This window comes from Myripristis murdjan, chromosome 3 (assembly GCF_902150065.1).
Source record: "Myripristis murdjan chromosome 3, fMyrMur1.1, whole genome shotgun sequence".
Lineage (NCBI taxonomy): Eukaryota > Metazoa > Chordata > Actinopteri > Holocentriformes > Holocentridae > Myripristis > Myripristis murdjan.
Genome location: NC_043982.1, coordinates 7641866 through 7664859, shown reverse-complemented (window position 1 = coordinate 7664859; position 22994 = coordinate 7641866). Strand labels below are relative to the sequence as shown.

Below are 22994 nucleotides of genomic sequence, written 5' to 3'. Positions count from 1 at the left end.
GGTTTTGAATTGATCCCTGGAGACGCTTAGGTCACTACCTCTCACAGTATCAAAATAAGGGGCTCAACACAGTGCCACGACGTGCTCTACTGGAGCCCCTTGATCAATAAAGCTGCACATTATGAATGACCGGCTAGCTTGCTTTTTCCTCCAGTACAGAGTTCCCACAGGTCATGGAATTTCTGGAAAGTCACAGAATTTTGAAAAGTCTATCCCAGACAGAGAAAGTCAGAGAATGAAATGAATCCTTAGGCCAGGTCATGGAATATCCTGGAATTTTTTCAGCCTCCATTACAAAAAACAAAATCATTAAATAGTTATTCACCAAATGTAGCGTAATATTTATTTTCCATTGTGTTCATGTTATCTTCACTTCCCTGGCAGAATAAAATGATGACAGATGTTTAATAAAGCCTCCTGATGTGAAATATGCTTAACATTTTCATCAAGGAAAAAATGTTATGTTAATACCGCATGGAAATTCAACATCTTTGCCATGGATAGTCATGGAAATGAAATAATTTGGTTAATCCAGTGATATATTTAAATTTTATAGCAGCTGTTTTATGTTGTGTATATTGGCCTATTGACTGAAAGGATGCACTGTATGTAAGAGCCTGATTGCCACCCGAGCCTGGTTACAATCAAGCAATGGGGGAGTCCCCCTGCCTAACGAAGCTTGCTTTCTCTTTCACATTTTACTGATGACTGGGCAAACAAATTTTGTTTTTCCTGTTAGGAGCTGCAGTGTGTAAAGTTTAAAAAAAAAAATCAAACTGGTTTTCCGTTGTGGAACAAAAATGCAAATGAGCCACAACATAACACCATTCTTGGGTGGGCACTCTCGACAAAAATAACTTAGGTCCTGAGCAAAGTTAAGAGAAAACATCATGGTAACATTTGTGTTCACACTTGAATGCATCTGTTTCAACTCATGTTTGCTAGTGTGTTTGCACCCACACCATGTTGATTGAAGAAACTACCTGTTAACACAATTCATTCTTGCTTTGAATTAGCTGCTACAGTTATAAAATCTGTGAACTACTTCATCGTATGTGATTGTGCAGCCCACCAGCCTTGAGTTGGTTGATGCTGGTTGACTTCTACTGTGCTGCCTGTTGTATATCCCTGTGCAGAGGCTCTGTGCATCCCTTATGGAGAGCTCGTGGGCCTCTGTTCAGCCCACACAGAGTCTACTGCAGTTTCCTGAAACTGCGCATTACAAAAAGCGTTACGCATGACGGCAACACAGCTTTCACACCAGACTCATATACACACTAGGCTCATGCACAGCAAGGGATTTATTGAAATGATGACCTTTTTCAAACAAAATAAAGCATGATTTTAAAAATTGAGTGAGCGTTACAAAGCACCTAGTAGAGCACATATCTCCAACATTACCAACATTACCATGCAGCATAAGATGGCAGTTCCACATGTTGGATATTCACCAAAAACTAATCACACCAACTGCCACACCCCACTTTGGCTGTTCGGTGTGAAAAGTCAGTCAACTCCTCCTTGTCCCATGAACGACCTTTCCACAAAGTTTCATGCAAATGCTTTAATAACCTTGAGATATCCTGTTAACAAACAAACGAAAACACAACCCCCGTCCAGCTCTGTCGGTGGAGGTGATGAAATGAATAGAATGGTTTCAGAAGAAGGGGAAATAATTGGCCTTGTACAAATTTTAGGTAAGGATTGAGTTGGAAAATCACAGAGAACATGTGAGCCTAATTAAACTTATTTGCTGTATTCAATTCATATCTAGTTGATTATGTTCATCCCATTTTATTCTGGATGCTACAGTCATTATGATGCATTTGAGTTCAAGTGGACTGCCACATATAATGCCTTCAAAAAGTTTTACATCTCCTTGAGATTTTCCATATTTTGCATTGTTACAGCCTCAGTTGAGAATTTATTAAAATTATTTTTATTACAAATGTACACACAATGTCAAGATGGATTTTGTTTATTTTTAGAAAGAACACTTCAATACAAAAGGTGAAATCTTCTGATTTAGTAAGTATCCACTTCCTTGGCAGTGACCTTTTAGACTGACATGCATCCCAAGTCTTTTGAACAAGTGCAAAATGTGAGAACAAAACACATTCTGCATGCCTGTATAAGGTTCCACATGTGACAGTGCAGATCTGGAGAGAAACCTAACATTGAGTCCAGGGGCCATCTGAAACTGAATTCAGGGACAGAACTGAGAGGAGGGCATTGATCTGGTGTTGGGTATAAAACAGTTTATAAGGCATTGGGATTTCACAAGAGAACAATAGGCTTTGTTATTCAGAAATTGAAAAAATATGACTAAGACTTGTTCTGAGGTTGGTCATCTGATCAAACTGAACAATTGGGCAAGAAGGATCTTGGTCAGGTATGTGACAAAGAAAGCAAAGACCACTCCGACAGAAGCTGGAAGGACAACAGTCAGTGCAGCATTTGCCAGGAGGAAGCTAGCATCAGGTTGTTGGGGGTTGTTGTTACTTTCCAGAAGACTTGTATGGATAGTGGGGAGCAATGAAAGCAGCCAAATACAGACATATTCTTCAAGAGAAACTGCCTCAGAGTGCCAAAGACCTTACGTTGGGGTGGTGATTTATGTTCCAGCAGGACAATGATCCTGAGCGTACAGTTAAATCAACACAGGAATGGCTTCAGGACAAGAATGTGAACGTCCTTGAGTGGTCCACCCAAAGCCAAGACTTGAAAATCTGTGGAAATACTCGAAAATAGCTGTTCACAGATGCTCCATATCCAGCTTGACCAAGCTTGTGCAAATCTCTGAGTTGGAATTGAAGATTTGGAATTCCCATATCCAGATGTGCCAAGCTGATATATCCAAGAATGTATCCAGGAAGACACAAAACTGGAGTTACTGCCAGAGGTGCTTCTACAATGTATTGACTCATTTTCAATAAAACTGCCAAAAATTCTGAACACATATTTTCACTTAATTGACATGCTATTGTATTATTTAGCCTGACACTCGCAGTTACACAAGAGCTTTGGATTGATAGATTGACAAATCCCATTTTCAACTGGCAATGGCAACAAGATTTTCTAGTTCTGTGCTTTCAGGACTGTTCCAGTATTACAGTGTATGGGTACAGTGCAGGTACAAAAAGCATAATAAGTTATATCTGTTTTAATTATTTCTTAATGGCAGCTGGCATTAAAGAATTCCGCTCTCTCTGGCTTAAATATGCTCTGGAGAAAGTCTTGGTTGTCCTTCCTGCCGAAGGTTTCATGGAGTTGGTAGCTTTCATCCCCCATGATCTGCTTGGTTTTGTTTTCGATCAGGTTGGATAAAAAGTCTGAGCACATCCACTTGACGGCTGCTAGAGATTTTGTCAGCCTGTCTGACTGCGCTGGTTCATGACGTGCATGTTGCTATGAACACAGATGAGAAATAATGTGTGAGAATGCTTTGGAACACATTTTAGAACATACACACCTTGACCTCTCTTATAAAAAAAAAAAAAAAAAAAAAGGGAGGGTAGGTCATGGTCCATGTGAAGGGGAATTCATTTATGCAAGAAGTGTTGCCAGAGTAGCAAAATAAGTGTTGCTGTATATTCTTCTATTTGGCTGCAGCACAGGCCTCAAGTATAAGGTTGTTATCAATTTCCACTCCAAGTTGTTACACTCTGGATAGTGGTGTCCTTGATGTTGGTTGGGGGGCTGACAAGAGCAAAAAACAAATGCTCAGCCAGTTGCTACACGGGTATATAACAGCCACGCTCACAGGTAAATAGCTATCATTTTCAGGTCCATTTGTAATCTGAAAATCAAATTGTCTGAAGTAGTGCACATGTGATCCCCCCACCCCATGCTGTGCTCACTGCTTCTGGCTACGACTGCTTGGCTTCACTGGCCACCTGTCAAATTTGCACGCATATACCTGCTGGTGTGTGTGAGACCTCTTAAATATGCAAATGTGACAATCAGTGCTTGGATGTAACAATCTGTCCAAGTATATATGTATACTTGTACGGGTTTTTTACTTGTTTGTTTTCATAACCAAAACAATAATCAAGGTGGGTTTGATGCGACCTTAAATGCCTTAGAGAGGAGAATGGGGCACATTGTATCTCGAAGTGAATCATGTGAATTAAAAGTGTAATTAAAAACAAATAATTTGTCAAAGCATGGCAGGGTTAGTTGCAGAATTAATTTAGCGGAGTTAATTTACATTAAACCCTTTTTTTGGTAAAATTTGGTCACGTATTCATGTTGACTACAAGATTTAAAAAGTTTTAGCTTTGTGATAAGAAAAGTCATTATGCTTTTTTGTGCAGGTTTGCCAAGCACATATTTTCTGGTTGAGTAACACCCTGCTCTGCATTTATACTTATATCTTCACACCCCATTATGCTCCATGGTCTTCGATTGTCAGGAAGAATTTGATGATTTTTCTTTTCTAAGATCGATTTTTTCAGTTTGAACTGCTATTGATTTATCTGTGAGCCAGTGATTTCAATGTCACAGCGGCCTGTATACTTCAGTTGTATTCAAATCATTGATAGTGGTGGCAGTAATTAAGCTGCTTTATTCCCAGTGCATTTTGTCTGCGTGTTGTGTCATTTTCGCGGGGGCTTGCATCTGTGCCGTTGTTAAGGCAGATGATGGATTAATATTGCTCCCCATCCATCAAAGTGCTCAAGACCAATTGGTAATCAAGAAGTAGGCCTGTAACTCAAAAAGAAATAAGAATGTAGACTGACACCAGCAGGAAACTGGCAAGAGAATGAAACAGGCACAGAAAATTACCTTGGACAACAATATTACACACATACACCCACCCACCCACACACACACACACACACACACACAATAACATTGTATATATAATTCATATTATATATAGGCCTATATCTAACCTATATCTATTGGAACTGAACAATTAATCAAAATATTATCGAAATTGCAGTATGGCAATGGTGCAATCGTTGTTGTAAATAAAGTGTTATGATGGTACAAAGATGCCCTGGCCTACTAATTGTATTTTCCAGATGTCAGAGAGCATGTTTGTTTGACACAGATGCCAGCAAAAATCCATAGATTAGCACCTTAATCATTTTTTAAAAAAATTTCTGTGAAAATGAAAATTATAATGCAAGAATTAATAACTAATACTAATAATATTGTTAATCATATGGCAGTTGCTTTATCTGACAGATTAATTACATCAGTATGATCAAATCACAAATCAGTATGATTTTTATTACCCTATCGTTTGGCCCCTCAATCTGTCTATCTATCTATCTGTCTGTCGATGAAGGACAGAGTTGTGGTTGTGAGACTGTGATGGCACAGGCCCGTTCAAGGAGAGAGTAAACAGCATGGCCAGTGTCAGGTCTGCTACTCCTCATGAAATTGATCTGTTGTCCTGTTACTTTGTTTCTCTTTCCCTCACAATAGGTAAGTGGGCTTTGATTGATAAGGTCTTGCTTCAAACTTAAATATTTCATTAAGAGAATTTAAGATTTAATAGTTTGAGTTATGTTCTTACTCAGAACTATAGATTATTACAGTGACCCATTTTCCTCAGAATGAGTTATGTCTGCCTCAGACAGAGGATTGTGTCGTGTGATAAGGGAATATTTTATTCAGCTATTTTAGGTTCCTGGCTTTGGAACTGGCCTACCCAGCAATATGTTCCACTTGATATATCGCTTTGTTCTACTTTACTTCAGCGTCTTGAATTTGCATTCACCTAAAATTTGGCCAGCAATTCAGCCATGAGTCTTTGTAAAGTTTTTTACTGTATTGCTCAGTCTTTAAATTTGGTAGGCAGGGGTATTAAAATTTAAAAAGAAAACACATAGTAAGGAACTTAATAGCATCATTTTCCTTGAGAGGAAACTCCAGAGGTCTTTTAAACTGCAATCCACATGGCCGATTTCACTGACTTTGTCTCTGAAAAAAATAAATAAATATGTTTACAGTGGATAATTACTGAGGACTGAGATTATCTTGCTGATTGCTGAGGCATCATTGACTTCAAGACCTCTAATCTTGTGGGAACTCAAAATATCCAGGGTTTATCAATATGTATTAATTTGAGCATTAATGCAACCTGAATTAAATGCATAAAAACAAAGACAAAAGAAAACAAGGGAGTTTGGCTAAAGCTGTGGCTGGAGAGACGCAGTTGGCGTGGGCTGAGCACATTTCAGTTTAGCTGGAGGTGAGTAGACTTCCTCTGAAAAAAGTTAATGGTAGTAACCATAGTAACTTAGATTCATTGTAGGACCAGTTCCCAAATTACTCCCCTGTCATTTTCATCATTAATTCTGTCTGTGAGATGATCAGTGTGATTGAAATATAATCTGTTGACCTTTCACACCACTAAATAATCTGTCCAGACTATCAGTCCTGACAAAGCATCAGATTGGTTCTCCCCTCCTGTCTGTACAAATACAGTTTTAATCAGTCTGATAATACTCTAATGTACCTGGTGCCTGTGTTGTAATTGCAACCTGGCTTGTTTAATTTCTCACAATCTTTCTGGTTTGGTAATTGAGCTGGTATAATCTGTAAAAGAAGAGTAAAATCGCTTTGTGTTGGATTTGAAAAATGAATAGCCATCACATAAAGATGGAAATATAACATTTTGAAATCCCTAAATCATTCAGCATACTACATTCTCTGTTAGATATTAGAGGTTTTGACTTCTTGACCTGACTGAAGTGACAAGAGAGAAGCAAAAGGCGAGCTTTCTTACCCACTCTCATGCGTGGAGTGGTTTTAAAAACCTGCAAAAGCACTCAACGCTCCTTAGATCCCTTATCTGCATCTGTCCTGCATAGGCCTACAGCGAATCAGCAAGGATTTAAGTAACCTTGGAAAGAACTGAGAAACTGTAAACATGCTCACAATGTACAAAACATTAGAAATGCTTTCCTGATGGTGAAATGCAGCCACATTTGCCCACAACACATGTATGACAAACCTTATTGTTTGGATCATCTCTGTAAATTACTTTCATATGCAATGCGTTAATATTGGTGTAGAGACACACATGAAGTGTCTGTACTGTACTGATTTGTGTCATAAGGTCCTTGTAAACATCCAGTGTTCGAGTAGAATGAATGATTTGTGGTTTGTGAGTAGGCAGTTGCTCCTTCAGTTGTTCCCTCTCTTCTGTTATTTGATCAGAGCAAACCATAAACTGGCTATTGTATTGTTTACAACTTTTTAAAAATTAGTTTGTTAAATGTGATGCCTGTCATACAGACTTCACTAAGCTGGTGCTGTTATGTTGTATGAACTTATCCACTTCATGTTACCTGATTGATGGGTCTTCAGGCCTTAGCTTTCCAGAATAAACCAATGTTTCGGTGTGTTTCACGTTTACATTTTGAAACAGATGCTGTCATCATGCTCTGGAAGATGTGAATGTAAACAGAAATGTGTCACAACACTCTGACAAAATGACTCTTGTTTGTCGCTGAATCCCCTGAATCACTTTAGCTTGGGTTGATGAAATACTCAGCTATAACAGTATCCTTAATGTACATTGACTTCATTTGACAGCATGGGAAAGTTAGGATTGACTTTTAAAGTAGCATGGATAAATACTAACTTGATTGATGAGACCATGCAGAATTTCAAGTTCAAACAGGCTGGCTTCTATCAAAGCTTGTATTAAAGCTTGTAGCAGTCCTGTTATTATAAAGCAGTTTTTCCTTGTAAATCCTTCATATGAAGAATATTTATACTAGAGACATCTGAGTGCCAGGTTTCAAATCGCTGAGCTGGCAGCTTCATGCAGCAGAAGTGCCTTCTGTTACTTTCCAAGCATATTGGACTTTGTGGTCAGACCCCTTACTTGCGCTGAGAGACTCTGAAAGAGAGGCTGCACAATGAATTGAATTGTGTCTCTGTCCTGCACTTGACACTGTATATGTGATTTGCCCCTAAAGTGTGATGATTTGTCTTATTAATCATCCCTTGTCAGTGTGGTTCTATAATTTATGATGTATCTGCTAAGGGAGGGGAAATACCTTCTGGTTGCTTCCAAGGGGACATGCAGGAGAAGACGGAGGAGAGCAGTAGGGCAGAGACGTTATTGATCACAGCATCCCACTGCATATCTCTCACCTAGCACTGCCAAGAGCAGAGATGGGGGATGTGATTAGATAAAAAGAGGTTAGAGCCGCTGCATCCTCAGCAGCCAGTCCAAATGAACCGAGAGCCCTGTTCATCCGTGACCTCTGTACGGATACTGAAGTTAATCCCCAACTATGCTCCCATGGCTCATTTGGGTCATGGGAGGTGGGGATAAAGAACGTCAGAATGGACCCAATGGATTCACAGGTGCATTAGCTGGTCCTCAAGAAATGATGGTTTATTGGGTGTGTTTCCACTCACCAGTGAGAGTTATTCTGAGAATGGCTGAAGCTGTCTTACATTTTTACATTTTCATGCCTCCGCACTGGAGACAACAGTGGCTGGAGGCATTGTGTTTTCAGGTTGTCCATCTGTCCGTCCCATTCTTGTGAACGCGATATCTCAGGAACGACTTGAAGGAAATTCTTCAAATTTGGCACAAATGTCCACCTGGACTCAAGGATGAACTGTTTAGATTTTGCTGATATGCACCGGTATATTGTAAAAATCATACCTAAGTGAAGATAGCATGTTTCTCACTGGAAATTATTCACCGGAATCATACATGTCAATACAGTGATAACGTCCTCTCCACGAAATATACACATAATAGCTTTTATTAAATCCCTTGAATCTGTTCATTACAAATATTAGATGGATCTGGACAGACATGGATGTAAACTGCAACTTTCCAGGTTCGCGGAGACATGCAACCACAAGGCAGGAAGTCTAGGGCCCAAATTGCGGACAATAAGTCTTGACTCAGTGTCAAGATGTTAAAATCTTGTTAAGCTTTACAGCTGCAGTTGCTAACCTGTTTCAGATAGGCCAGCAACCATTTCATTGTCTCTTGCAGCAGGGGTAGGAGTAGCACGGCTTACGCCCACCTGTATGTTCTCGTAAATCATATCAGCATTTAATACAGCTATATTCATTCCATTAACATGCAAAAAAATTTCGGACTTTGGATTCAGAGAAAATGTAAAGCTTGACAGACAACAGTAATTAACCATTCCTATACAAAGCAAGTATTAATTTCTGTGAGAGAATACATGTCATTTCAGCTTGTTCAACTGAAAAGAATCAGAATCAATTTCCATCTCCCGTGACTGAGAAAAGAATGCATTTATGCAGCTTTCCCACGACCCACCCATCTACACTCTGAGATCCACAGTTTGAAAATCAGTGGCCTAGGCAATAGCCAAAAGCATGTTACAAAAACCCCTTTGCTGCAGTTTTGCATCTTAGGTTTCACTGGATTTTTTTCCCCCTGCAGATGTAGGCACTCAGGATTTCAGTGGAAGGTTGGCATCTCGCCTACTAACATCTCTGGGAAACTCGGCTACGATATACTGTAGAAGCAGAACAAAGGAAAATGTACATCATGTATCTCATGTTTTTTATTAATGTTTTTTTTATTATTAATTATAAACAAATTCAATGACAGCTTAAAGTTCAAACCGATTATAAATCATGCCTGTACCAATTATTTTCCTAGGATGCCAAACATAAACATCAATCGTTAACTGAGCTTCCATGCTTTGCCTCTCAAATCACATCTGGTCAACAGTGGTATCAGAGAAAAACTTTCCTAACTCCATCATTCATACTTCTTTCAGTGTTTCCTCTGTAGTTTTTGTGCAGCTGTGGTGATTTGAGTGACGATTCTATATTTGTCCCATATCTGTCGTTGTTTGGGCCCAGGTTATGATTCAAGTTGCGGTTCTAGTGCGAAAAATGATTTTAATCAAAATGTAATCATCACTTCTGAAACAATGGACTACACTTTTTTAGTTTTCCATAATAGTAACTTGCAACAGTTTCCTTGCTTTGGTTATGTACCACTGCTAAATGAATCCAGAGGAAACACCGCTTCTTTGTTGGGCTTTTCATGTGTTCTGCTCTTGTGATTATATTTTGGCCAGCACTTGAAGGGGCAGCACAGGTCAGTTGTTTTGCTGACACTTGAGTGTGTTGGATCACGCAAGATTGGGTGATATATTAGTATTATATCAATATCGTGCTATGAGACAAGGTGTGGTCTAGGATTTTGCATATTGTAATAGGTTTTAAAGACTGCCTTAGAGTAATGGGAGGTTTTTTGCTGAACTTATTGGACTGTTGTAGCTGTTCTATTATTTACCCCCTAAAGTGACTTTAGGTGAAAAGTTTGGTCAAAGCAAATGTAAACCACTATAGCTAAAGTTACACATGGAAATTACTAATTAATTAAATAAATTGATATAATCAGCCATGTGGCCTGTAAATAATTTGAGATTACAGCCTAGGGTCAGATTTACATCGTTGTGTTTTTTATGTGTACCAGCTGAGACTAATAGGGCCCTCATTGTCCACCATACCTGTCCAGACGTGAGCCAATCAAAGCAAAGCAGCTGACTACTACTTGGCGCTTTCTACACCATGTCTGTCTATGTTTTTGCCGTGAGAAACATCTGTATTACCTGTTATTGGAGATGCGGTGACACATTTACGGTGTTAAGCCTCCAGAAATGCAGTTAATGCAGTTTTACGGCTGGTAACAAATGGATTTTTGGCTGGCAAATTTCCTCAGTTTACCTCCCATTTGCAGTTGAGCCAAAAAGTCAATTTAGGACCTTAGCTATATTCATCAAAATGTTATCATAATATATTCTGTTATACTCTAAAAATCTAAGAGCATCTTATATGCCTCATAATACACATGGTTGGTTTCTGTGTAGCCCCAGATGACCCCCTCACCCACACCCACACACACACACACACACACCCAACATCCCGTCTCAGTTTGCTTACCATGGCTGTGCTCCAATAGGTGGTTACGCACAGTGTCACGCTTAACAGTTACATGCCTATTTATCAACTGATTCCTTGGAGATCCTCTCAGTTTGGGCTTCTGAAGTTGGTTATGCACAGGACCCAGTGCATGTTAGAACGCTTGGCCTGGCTGGCTCCAGAGGTTTGAGGGAGCTGTGTGGCTCCCTCTCCCAGACAGTGAGAGGGAGTTTTCATGAGTGCATCCGTCTGCCCTGCTGGGGTCTGAGACAAGTGCACTGCCCATCAATTATTCACAGCAGACATGGTGTGTGTGACCAAAAAACACATGCTGCCGATGAATATTTCACCCGTGGACTTGACCGGACCTTTTCCTCAGAGGGGACATGTAATGTGTAATAATAATGAATTTTACTAAGCCACGCTGAAGTAATTTTTAAATAAGAGACAAAGATAAAATTCAGGAGAGATGTTTCATCATACTCCCACGTTGTTGGAAAGTGACAACTTAATCCTATTGCATTTTGTAAGAGAGGAATTGTTGTATCGCATCAAATTAACTACATTGATACAACAAGACAGGCAGCTTTGTCAGTTAAACCATCTTTCCGTGATTTCCACAGTTTCCTCAGTCTCTGGAGACGGCCTGCACAGATGCAGCACAACTGTCTCCTGGAGGACTGCTCAGATAAGCACATGTGAATTCTTTTAGATGCTGCTCTGTTCACCTGCGCCTGTGAAAGCAATGTTCAGATCAGTCATTGTGTAACAAAAGATCCAGGCTATGCAAGTTTTTAACTCACTAAAAATATTTACCTTTTCCCCAGAGTAAACAGAATTTAGTTCCAATGCTTGTGTCTGTGCTTGTAATATTTGGAAGTCTGACAAAAATAATGTATGATGTTGTTAAAGTTATTCATCATTTTCCTGTAGGAGCTTTCATTTTTTTGTTTGTTTGTTTTTCCACGGGAATAAAACTGCTGAGTTTGGATATTGTGAAGTGCATGATTCATGTGCATTGTGTGCTGCGACTTTTCTTTTTTTTTTTCCCCTGATGGCTGCTTGGAAGCCTCTCTTTGAGAAGTGCATGCCAGACGTGTGACACTGATGGAAAGTCTCTTGGAGACTTAATGCTCTATCAGTGAATAACCCACTCAAACTATATTCTTTGCTGTACATTGCCATCACTATATTAAAAACTTTCTCATAGACAAAGAAGTCACTATCAGTATAATACTGATTTATGTTCTTCATATGATCATATTTGGGATTGTGGTTTATTTTTTGCATTTTGCTCCACAATACCCCAATACATCTTCATTTTATTTTTTTCAGACTCAGAATGAGCTCAGAAAAAAAAAAAAACTCTGGTTCTTGAGGTGTTACTCTAATGACCATTTTTCTGCAGTGTTGAAATATGTGGAGGCGCTATTCACCAAATCATATCTGTTCAATATTAATGACAGGTGTCAAAAAGCCATTGTCAGAAAGTCTAAAGGCAGATGTTAGACTGCATTTTGGGTTCAAATGCAAAAATGGGACATATCAGCTTATTAAAAGGACATCTGTTAGCTTTGCCCTTTAGTATTAAACTACTGTGGTTATACAGACCTTCTCTTGTACCTGACACAACCTGTTTTGTAGCAGGCTGTGGTTAAATCTGAGAGTACTGAACCCCTTTAATAGTGTTCAAGTTCAGGTTCAGTAAAGGCTCTCACACACCGCTGTATATTGTATGCCAAGACTGTGGAAATCTTGGTCATTTGTACTTCTTAATTTAAAAGGTGGTTTCAGGAGAGCTTCCAACTTATTTATGTTGTTACATCAAGACAGTTGTTTGCAGCCATTTTAGTTTTATGATCCTCTTTAAAGATACCTAAAGCCAGGAGTGAGATGGGCAAAAAAGCCTTTTATGGTATCTGCCCGTGCTGTAGGCAACAACTTACAGAACGACCTGAAACTTTAGGAACTGATCACATTCTCTTACTTTCAAACTATAGTAAAAGGTATGGCAAATGATTTAGTTCAAAACCTTTTTATGATGTGTGACCCCTGGATTGCTGTCCTACCCTACCCATTCTTTTTGTGTGCTGTCATAATCTTTTTATGTAAAATTCATCACTTATGTCTTGTGTTGTAACTAGGTGTATACCTGTTTAGCTGCAATACAGTGCATACACTGTTTGTTTGTGTTAATTAACCCAGATATAGCGTATGTAATATTAATATTGTGTGAAGTGTGAGGTCCGTAACAATACCTAGCAGCATCATGAAGCATTTTGCATGATTCTGAACCTCTGCTTTCTTAGAGGTCATTGTTTCAGTGCAGTTTCTCTTATTGTGCCATCATTGGGTTGCCAGCAGTAGCCAAGACGTTGGTGAAGCAGGTTTGTGATCGTAAGGTCACTGTTTTGGATCTTTGGACAGCTGGGGTGTAATGTGTGGCTAAAGGAAATGGATAAATCTCTCTCTACTCTCAGCAGCTGTTGTTAATGAGCAGGGCACTGATACTGCCAACTGCTCAGTGACAAACAAGACTGTAGTTGAGCTCCCAGGTGTGAATGTGTGGAGCTGCATTGTGAAGCACTGCCACTCAAGCATATTCAGTTGATTTTCCCTGGATAAATAAAGGTTAAAAATGCTCATCTCCTTTATAACTGATGACTTGACAATGTTAAAGAGCCAAATAGCAGCAGCTGCCAACAAAACATTGTCTAGTTAACAAGCTTAATTCACTCATAAGGAGAAATAGAGTTGTACACTGATAGTGAGTTGTATGTCCTTAGTTATTTGGTGTTTTTATTAAAGTGCCTATGGTCATGTGCTTCTTATTTCAGATCATTTATTATTAGAATGCCTACCATGATTGTATTTCAAATGATAATAATAGCCTTTTTTTTCTTCTGTTTTTTTCTTTATTTAAACAGGTAAATCAGAAAGGGCTTCATTTCTCGGCTATGGGAGAGATCCCGGAGCACCTGGCTGTCAGGTGAGTTTTCCATCCATTATGCCCTTTTTGGTCTAAAGTATAAAGAATCTTGATATCTTATTTCAACTTTTTTTTATAGTATAAACAAAAAAATATTCATTTAGATTATTATACATATGGAGTTTAAGTGAAATTTAAGTTAAAAGGAATCACAGTGGGGTGGCAGTACAAACAGTATTTGAGAATGAGAGTTATAATAGTGATATATAGAGATATGGTGTATATCCACACATATTGTCCTCTGGTTTAGTCTCATTAGCAGAAGCAGCAACAATGCAACATTCAGCACCTGCATTAGGCCAGTTCCACTGAGCCCAGGTCTCCCTCTCTAAAGCCACACTTCTGTCTTGATTGTTTGCACGAGCCAAGGGTCCCTCCCTTTGCCTGATGTGTGCAGTTAAATAAGGGGAGATCTAATTTTCCAGCTCGCCTTCCATTCTTTTTTTGTCTTTGGTTTCCTCTGTTAATTTGGACTTTTCCTGCAGTGTAACACAACACACTTGTCATGTCATGAAACCAGTACAACCAGAGAATCTCCATTCCAGCTTCGTTTTTGAATTTGATTTTCATTTGAATATATACATTGTATAACAATACATGTGAGGTAGAATCCACCTGCAAGCTCCTTCCCAGTAAACACTTCCTTTACTAAATTGAGGACAACGTAGGTTACCTTATGTAGCAAAGACAGTTTTGCCTTGTTTTGTTAAAAAAAAAAAAAAAAAAAAAAAAAACAAGACCAAAAAAATTAATAAAAACTTACGGTGTTGTGTGGTTGGGTGTCCAATAAGGACTGGGACAAAAATAAAAATGTTTACATTCCCTAAGGATGACTAAAAGCACTGCCCATGAAGAAACATGAGACCAAAAACTGTTGCAATAACAGCATTCATGTTATCGCAGGTAAAGTAACAAAAAAAAAAAAAAGGTCATTGCACAAAGAATTTAGAGTTAACTTTGCCAAGATATGGCTGCCTCAGTGTTATTGTTGTAGCATGTTGGCTATGTTAGCTACTCACCATGTATGGCAGTAGCACAACTACAATAACAAGAAGTGACATTATTAATGTCAGTGCAGAACAATACAACTGTGTTCTAACAACACAGAGGTTACAGCTGTTATTGATTACAATCTGAAAACATCTATAAATCAAGCTCTTTCTCTGTCTTTGCCTGAATCATGGCTAATTTTGTTTGTACTATTGCCTGTAGCCTGTAGTAAAACTATGCCAAATGATTCCTCAGTGGGGTCAAATGAAGACATCCTGCCTTGTTCCCTGTTCCTCATGTTGCCAGATCAATTGACCCACCACTAATTTGCATCATATTTTTCCCACACCCTGTTTTTGGTTACATTTTATATGTTCTAACCAAGGGTTAGGCACACGTACATTGAAATTTATGTTATATAATATTTCATAAAAGAAACAGTGATCAGAGAAGACTTTATGGGCAAAACAGTTCTGACAAGACAGTTCATTCACAGGCAACTTCTGTCAGCATTTTTGAGAAGAATGACACCTTTGGGTCCAAGATTAACTTGTTGTTTTAGCAACACAAGACCCCTGATCTCAGCAACACTGCAGCATGTTTCATCCAGATGGTCTTTCTGTGGATATCTGTAAAACATGATTCTTAATGTCTTCTGAGATTTTATGAAGTAGACCTTTGATGTTTGAATGGCTGGGTCAGTAGGCATTTTGATGCAAAACTTTCTTCAGTGTCATGAATGAACGGGTTGATTTTCTTGTCATGATAGCAATACACAATATGCATATAACATTTTGCCTTATTGAGCTTATAGAAAGTAGCAGAGTTTTGCCCACAGCATGATTAGCTAATGTTACCTTTGTACATGAGCTCTGCTGTGGGCAGCAGCTAACTTATTGAGGACATAGCCGCTCATTCATTTTGACCTGAGTTAGGCCTCTTTGCTTTTTGACTTTATCTTTGGCTATACAGAAGTGAACAAAATGCTACTCTTGACTGCGCATTCTTCTCATTTTCTCAGGGTCACTGACAATGCTCATAGTTTCTTTAAATCATATCTTGCCAATACAATATTTCCTGTTGTGATTAGAAACAAAAAAGTATCTCTCAGTTGTGGTGTGGCCAAAAGGGCGCTTTGTCTTTCATGAATATGGCATTCATATACCTCTAGTTTTTTGTCTCTCAGGTAAAGAGGGTTGTTCAGTCATATTTCCTACAACTAAAAAACATTGCTAAAATTAGAATTTGCCTTGCCACAGTTGATCTCGAAAAGGTAATCCATGCCTTTATTTCATCATGCTTGGATTATTGTAAATCCCTCTACTCCTGTGCAAGTAAGAGCTCTCTTGACAAAATGCTGCAGCCAGACTTTTAGACAGGACTAGGGGGTGGGGCCATATTACCTCTGCACTTACCTCTAAGCCTGCTCCATTCCAGGTTCCTTGCATTGACTTCCGGTTGATTTTAGATCAAATTTTAAGATCTGTTAGTTTTTCTGGCTCAACAAGGTCCTTTAGACAAATTAACAGAGCCTGAGTGCAGCCTGAGATGGTGCTACACAAGTCCTCTAGCTATCACCACATCCAGACTTATAACTCAAGGTTTTGCTGCCAGAGCCCCCATGCTGTGGAACAGCCTGCTTGAGGAACTTCATCTAGTGGAGCCTGTAATTTTTTAAATCCCTACTCAAAACACTCTTTTACTGGAAATATTCTATTTTACTCACACTTGGTGGACCATGGATAACTGGGTTTCCATCTCTGCATCACAATGTGAAATTCCTGTCAGCTTGTTGAGCAGAATCTCTGCCTTCACCAACTTGATCACCAGCGGGTATGTGCAGATCAGAGACGTTGAAAATAAAACAACTAGTGGTCAAAGTTGCTCGCTTATTGATGAAAACAGTTTGGGAGAGAATACGAATTGAGACATTTTGAGTAGGAGCGGGGGAATTCATGCAGGCCTGCAGCTGCAGAGATCTGAGCCTAGTTAGAGAGGAGAGTTAGAGTTTTCCTGGTCACAGAAGAATAACAGGAAGACCAGAAAAGCTATTTCATTCCTCAGAGAATCTAAAAAGAATTTAGGCTGGGAACAGCCATATTAACATAATGGTTATTGGTAGGGCTCCGCCACTGAACCTTTCACGGCACAGGATTTGCACATAAGCAAAGGCTCTCTGGTGCCAAGATCATCTGCTGTTGTGTTTTAACGAGCATCCAAATGCTCACACCATTTTCCTAACCCCTGTCTGCTGGGACTTTCACAATCCATCCCACAAGATAATAAAATTTTACATTTATTTTCTTCTTCAGAGGAGTGTGAATGGAAATTTGAAAAACACAATCTCCTAAGAGCTTGCCTTTTGTCAAGTACTTTAATTGCTTCAGATATCTGCCAAGCAACATATCAGTTATCGACTTGTCATCACACTGAGGCAGTTTGGCTCTCTCAGCACTGTATCACTACATCATTTGAACATGATATGTACTTCCTCATTTCTTACTGGTTTGGATATTGTAAGTGCTGCAACCAGCTGTGGACTGTTATGCTCTGTTATTTTCCTTTTCTTTGCTCTATGCTCTTTCTTTAGAGTAAGACTCCGCTTGCTCTAAATATCTTTTTTGGTCATTTATAGATAATAAACATTAGTTTATTATAGCAAAGTATAGCAAAATGCAACACATCCCTACCAATTTACAGGCTGCTTAATGAAAAGAACCAAACACTTTGCACATTGTTAACAGACCAATCTCCCACACACCTGGTAATGATACAAGTAAAAACTTAAAATTAGCGTACAGCTTTACTATGTTGGTGGACTTGCATCCTCACCACTGCTTCCTGATATTTTCTGAGGCTTCTGTTATTGGAAGCTTTTCATCCAGTTTGTAGACATATGATTATTTTATTGTTCCACTGTTTTTTCTGTGGGTTGTGTCTGTTTTCTCTCTGGTCATGTTTTTGTTTCCCTCCTTTCCTTTCAAGAAACTCTAATTTCTAGAGTCTTTTCATTAGAGTATGCATCTCTGCCTGGTTAAAATGCAAGCTGGAAAATGTAAAATCTCAGAATTGTACTGTCACAAACTCAAATTAATCCTAAATTCAACTATTGTGAAGTTTTTATTTAAAAAAAAAAAAAAAAAAAAAAAGATAACACATGATGCCTCTTAACAATAATGGTTGTAAAATATTTAAGTTTAAAACGTAAACATGTACCAGGCTAGCTAACATTAACACTTGGCGTCATTTGAACTCTGTATTACTTTGTATTAATGTGTAAAGTAATGCACTGCACATATGCATCATGCTAGTTGAAGGGGTTCAAAATGGATTTCAAAGCAGTGTCACTGAGAGCGATTGATTGCTAACTAGCTAACATTCAGTTACCCTTGAGCTCATTACAAGTACTTTTTTTTTTTTAGTTTAGAGATGTAAAAAAAAAAAAAAATGGGGTGGATAGAAGTCACTCACTAGGTGTGAGGTGGCCCATACATTCTGCATGATATGAGTAATGGAAGAGCTAGCGCTGCTGGTACTTAGTTGAAAATGAATACAATGATCCACATTTGTTTTGCTGCTCTGAACCAAAAATGTCTTTGACCTGCAAATTACAACTTGAAAATATTTCATGTTGCTACTCTAACTTTCCCCACTGGGGGCCCCTGAAGACATTTTGGAGGCCCTAAAAGCCTCGAGCCAGCACTGACTCCCAGGTATTTCAGTTGTGGGAATATGATTATCTGATTCCTCAGCTTGAGGTGGAAAACGCCTTACCAGCTGATACTTGTGTGAATGAAACTAATCCAGAGGTGTTCACTGGCAAGCAGGTCACAGTCAATCACAAGCAGCCAAACACAGAAACATCGCTGTCTCCAGGTCTCTCAAATCTTTAATACTTGTAGAAAGGATTGGTATTTCATTTGATCTGTCTCCTCAGTGGTTTCTTCTTGCATAGCTCCTGACAAAGAGGCTTGACTCAGTATTGCTACAAGGATTCAATATCAGTGAACAAAGGCAACAGTAGAAGCGGGTCCGTTGTGTCTTGTTGTCAGTGCTTTGGCATCAATGACATGTTGCCACTTTACAGAACCTGTTTCCCTCCACTCTTTCTCTCATTGTATTGCGGTTGACTTTAACATGGTTTGATGGCCTACATTTCAAGTTATATAGAAAGAAGAGCTACACTGTATGCACGCCTGATGAATTCCATAGATTTAATCATGATTTTTATTCTATATGTAACTAATAAATAAATCTGTGGGATTCATTGTGATTGCACACAGTGTTGTGGGTATTCCTGCATAATCCAGTGGATTATCTTTTTTTTTTTTTTTGACTGAACACCTACATGTAGATATGCCTGTGTATACTTTGTTTGCCCTACATTTCAAGTTAGGAAAACAGAAAAAAACAGATATCCATCGCTTTTGCAGTGCACCTTACATGTGTTTGAAAGGAGTGATCATCTAAATTTGGTTTTATTTTGCATCCCACATTGGGATTGAGGAAAGATCATAGCTGTATACAGTGTTGCTAATCTTTGCTAGTAAGATGTCACTTGTTACTAGTGCTGAATCAATTAATTGCAATCAGTCCGTCAGCAGAAAATTATCATTAATTTTGTTTATCAATTAATTGGTCTTGAGCTCATGTTCTTGCTAAAATTGGGCTCTGTTAACCTTTGATGACTATTTTTCATTATTTTTTACAATAGTCAAAATTATTAATTAAAACAAAACAAACAAAAAAAAAAAACAGTCTGATCGACAATTTAAAAAGTCAAATCATTAGTTACAGCAGTACATGTTACCCTGTCAGTTCTCAGCCTTCAAAGGGGCTTCCAGGTAGCATGTGAGACAAGCTTACAGGCCAGCTCCTGCACACCCCACTGAGTTTTTCACTCACCCGATCCTGCCCTTCCATTTAAAGTCTGCAGCCGCTTAGCCTAATTAGACCAGGCTCTTAATTGGCATCTTAACCCAGTTTTGTGGGGCTGTAGAGGTCAAAAGGATAATGGTGATAGGATGACATGTTGAGCTTTAACAATCCATTCTGTGACACAGAATAAACAAGAGCAGCATGTTACAGAGTGCTGGAAGCAAGAGCTTGTCCTGGTGTCTCAGTGGTCTAAGATACACACTGTACCATGTAACAGCAGCATCTCATGTTTGACTCCGACCTAGGAGCCATACCCTCTCTTTCTATGACAGTGTTTCCTGTCTGTTTCCACTTTCAAATCTCCAATACATGCAAAAATAGCAAAAATAATCTTTCAAAAGAATGCTGTGAGCAGCACTGAACAAGGCTCATCAGACTTCGCATTGGGCTAGCTGTCTGAGTTTCTGTCTTTTCCAAATCAATCAAATTTTTACCAGTGCTATATAACTTTGAAAATGATTTCTGTGTTAAAACAGTTTGTATAACCACTGCAACAATTTTATATTAATTGGCCAAAAAAGCTTGAGGATTACTCAAATTATATCAGATATAAATTGTCAATATAATAACACTAAGAGGTGAATGTAAAAACTAAACAGAACTGAAATATCTTATCTATATTGTTATGATTTTGACTTTTACTGTTTATGGGAAGCAGTTTAATATAGATTGTGCATTTAAACATTTTGAGTAAAGACTACAGACTGTGCTGACTAGAAGCCAGCTACTGAAATACAATTAACACAACAGGATGCTACAGTCGGGATTTGTCATCTCTTCAACTCAGCATCCTCTTTTGGATACAGCACTAGACTGATTAGATAGATGATTAATTTTCTTAATTCTTGCTCTTCTCAAGATAAAGCCTGTGGGATTCCTCAGGGGTCAGTTCTCGGCCCCATCCTCTTTAAAGCTAGGGACACACTAGAGGACTCTTCTGTGGGTTTTCAGTTTTCACCTTCATTTGCATAGTCTTAAGAGTTTCATGAGATTCTTAAGGAACTTACAAGAGAAACCTCCATATATGATAACACCCCAGGGATACATTTTAGCAGTTTGTTCCTCCTAGGAATCGCTAGGAATCTTAAGATGTAATCCAAAAGTTTTGAGTTCTTACTGTATTGAAGTCCCCAGGCAGAGAGGGGATTCAATACAATAAGAACAAGCAGAAGAAACTGTTGTGAGTAGAGTTATGTAGATTGGCATCCTGTAGGAACCACGTTGTTAAATGTTACCCTCCCTGAAGGTCTTTTTTTGCAGGTTCTCTTAGGGATAATAAATTTGAAATTGTTATTTGTCCTTACATCTAGGGATAGTCTGCAGCTGTCTTTATTTCTGCCTTATACAAAAGTCTGTGTCATGCCTCCTGCGTTTTCAGAATGCTGCAGCATGGAATCTGTCTGCTCCCATAAATAGAGACCATATCACACCAAATTTAGCCTCCCTGAAGTGGTTGCCTATAGAATAAATATTAAGATTTTAATAACTGCTTTTAAAGTTTGATATGTTTTAGCTCCTAGCTACATTACTGACCATTTAACTGTCTATAAGTCAGACTGCACCGTGAGGTCCTTGGGCAGAGCCCTCCTGTTTGTTCCACAGTCTAGAGACTGAAAACTAAAAGAGGTGTAGCTAGAGGTCTAGGTCTGTGGCCATTGTCGCAGCAGTGACAATTGTTCCATGTCCACTGACGCTCGTTGTTTTGCTGCATGTGCATGTTGTGACACTAAAACACTGTATATTTGGACACTTGTTTTGTTAATTTCCCATTTAACTTAGATGTCATGGTAATGTTGTTACTGTGGTGGTGCATCATGGCTGAGTGAATGTAGAGGAAATACTGTGTTAGAGCTCCTGTACCATGTAACAACCCAAGAAGTAATGGACAGCAAAATCATGTCACTGTCTCTTCATAAAAGTTTTTACGAACTTGTTTGAACTGTTTCCCCTAACTCAAACAGTGTAAAAAAATATCAGAACCCTCTTTTTCAGACAGGCCACTTCTTTCTGAGTATTAATTTTCCTTAATAGCCTCGTTGATAAATTGAGGTTGACATGCATGAAATCACTAGATCATTGATACTGCAAATACTCACACATAGGCCACTTCTGACACACAATGAATGCTTCCCCAATTGTCCACATATTTCAGGATTTGTCTGTTTTCTCTCTCAGACAACTCTAAGGTCAGACATCGGGCTGGCGAGTCCCAGTTCTGTGGCCACATCGGGGAAATCCGCTACTCCTTTCTATTCCTTCACTGGGGCCAATCCCAGAAGACGTTCGCTACAAGACCCCTCTCCCATCGGTTAGTATCATCCCAATGATTATACTGACAATGTTTTAAAAATTCCCATATAGTTTTAATTTTTTATGTTGTGTAACATCTCTGTACACATGAATTTAGCCTTTAGTTAGCTTGCTTGCCTCAATGAAAAAGTGTTATATGGGTGATATTACACTGGTCATGAAGGTGTCTAGCCAATCTGAAAAGACAACTAAACAGTCAACCCACTTGTGAGTGTGGGACTGTGGGATTCTGGGAAGCAGTGATACACAAGTGTGTTGTAGGCCCAGGTGGCTGTAATATGATTTGTGATGAAAATATTTGAAATCCAAATCAAATGTTTTTAAAAATGGAAATAAAACTTCTTCTGAATGCTTTAAATCAGCAGGATATGTTTTTTCAAGACAAAAAAAAAAAAAAAAAGTTAACTATCTACTATTATAAAAAATTATTATATTGTGACATATACTAGTGATATATAATTACATATACCATAATAGAAGATTTTGGCCATATTATTCACCCCTAACATTTACCCATAATGAGTAGTTGTTTGTTGTATTTCTATGTGATTTATCATTATTCTGGATGGAAATTGAATGAGCGACATTCAAGGTAAAGTAAACTGCTAAACTGATAAAATTAAATTGACATTTTTGACATCTTTGAATATGTCCTATAAAAAAAATAATAGCAAGATATGAAGAGCCTAAACATTATGTTTACATGAAATAACCAGTATAGGACCATATAAGACGTTTTTTTATTTGTATGGAAATGAGATACAGTGATCACTAACAAATTTTCTGTCTCGAATGGAAAAACTATGGTCAAAAGTCCCCACAATAAATTTAACCCTTTCATAGAAGTTATCCAAACATTTAG

At 38.5% G+C, this 22994-nt stretch overlaps 1 protein-coding gene across 5 annotated transcripts in view; it reads left to right on the top strand.

Annotated features, from left to right (window-relative positions):
- Positions 1–22994, top strand: part of tcf12 (transcription factor 12) — a 108917-nt gene that overhangs the window by 44444 nt on the left and 41479 nt on the right. For all 5 annotated transcript variants that reach the window (XM_030078201.1, XM_030078192.1, XM_030078210.1 and 2 more), the window contains exons 6-7: positions 13833–13894; positions 21998–22130. In XM_030078201.1, coding sequence (XP_029934061.1) covers positions 13833–13894; positions 21998–22130 — 195 coding nt within the window. The remainder of the gene's footprint in view (positions 1–13832; positions 13895–21997; positions 22131–22994) is intronic.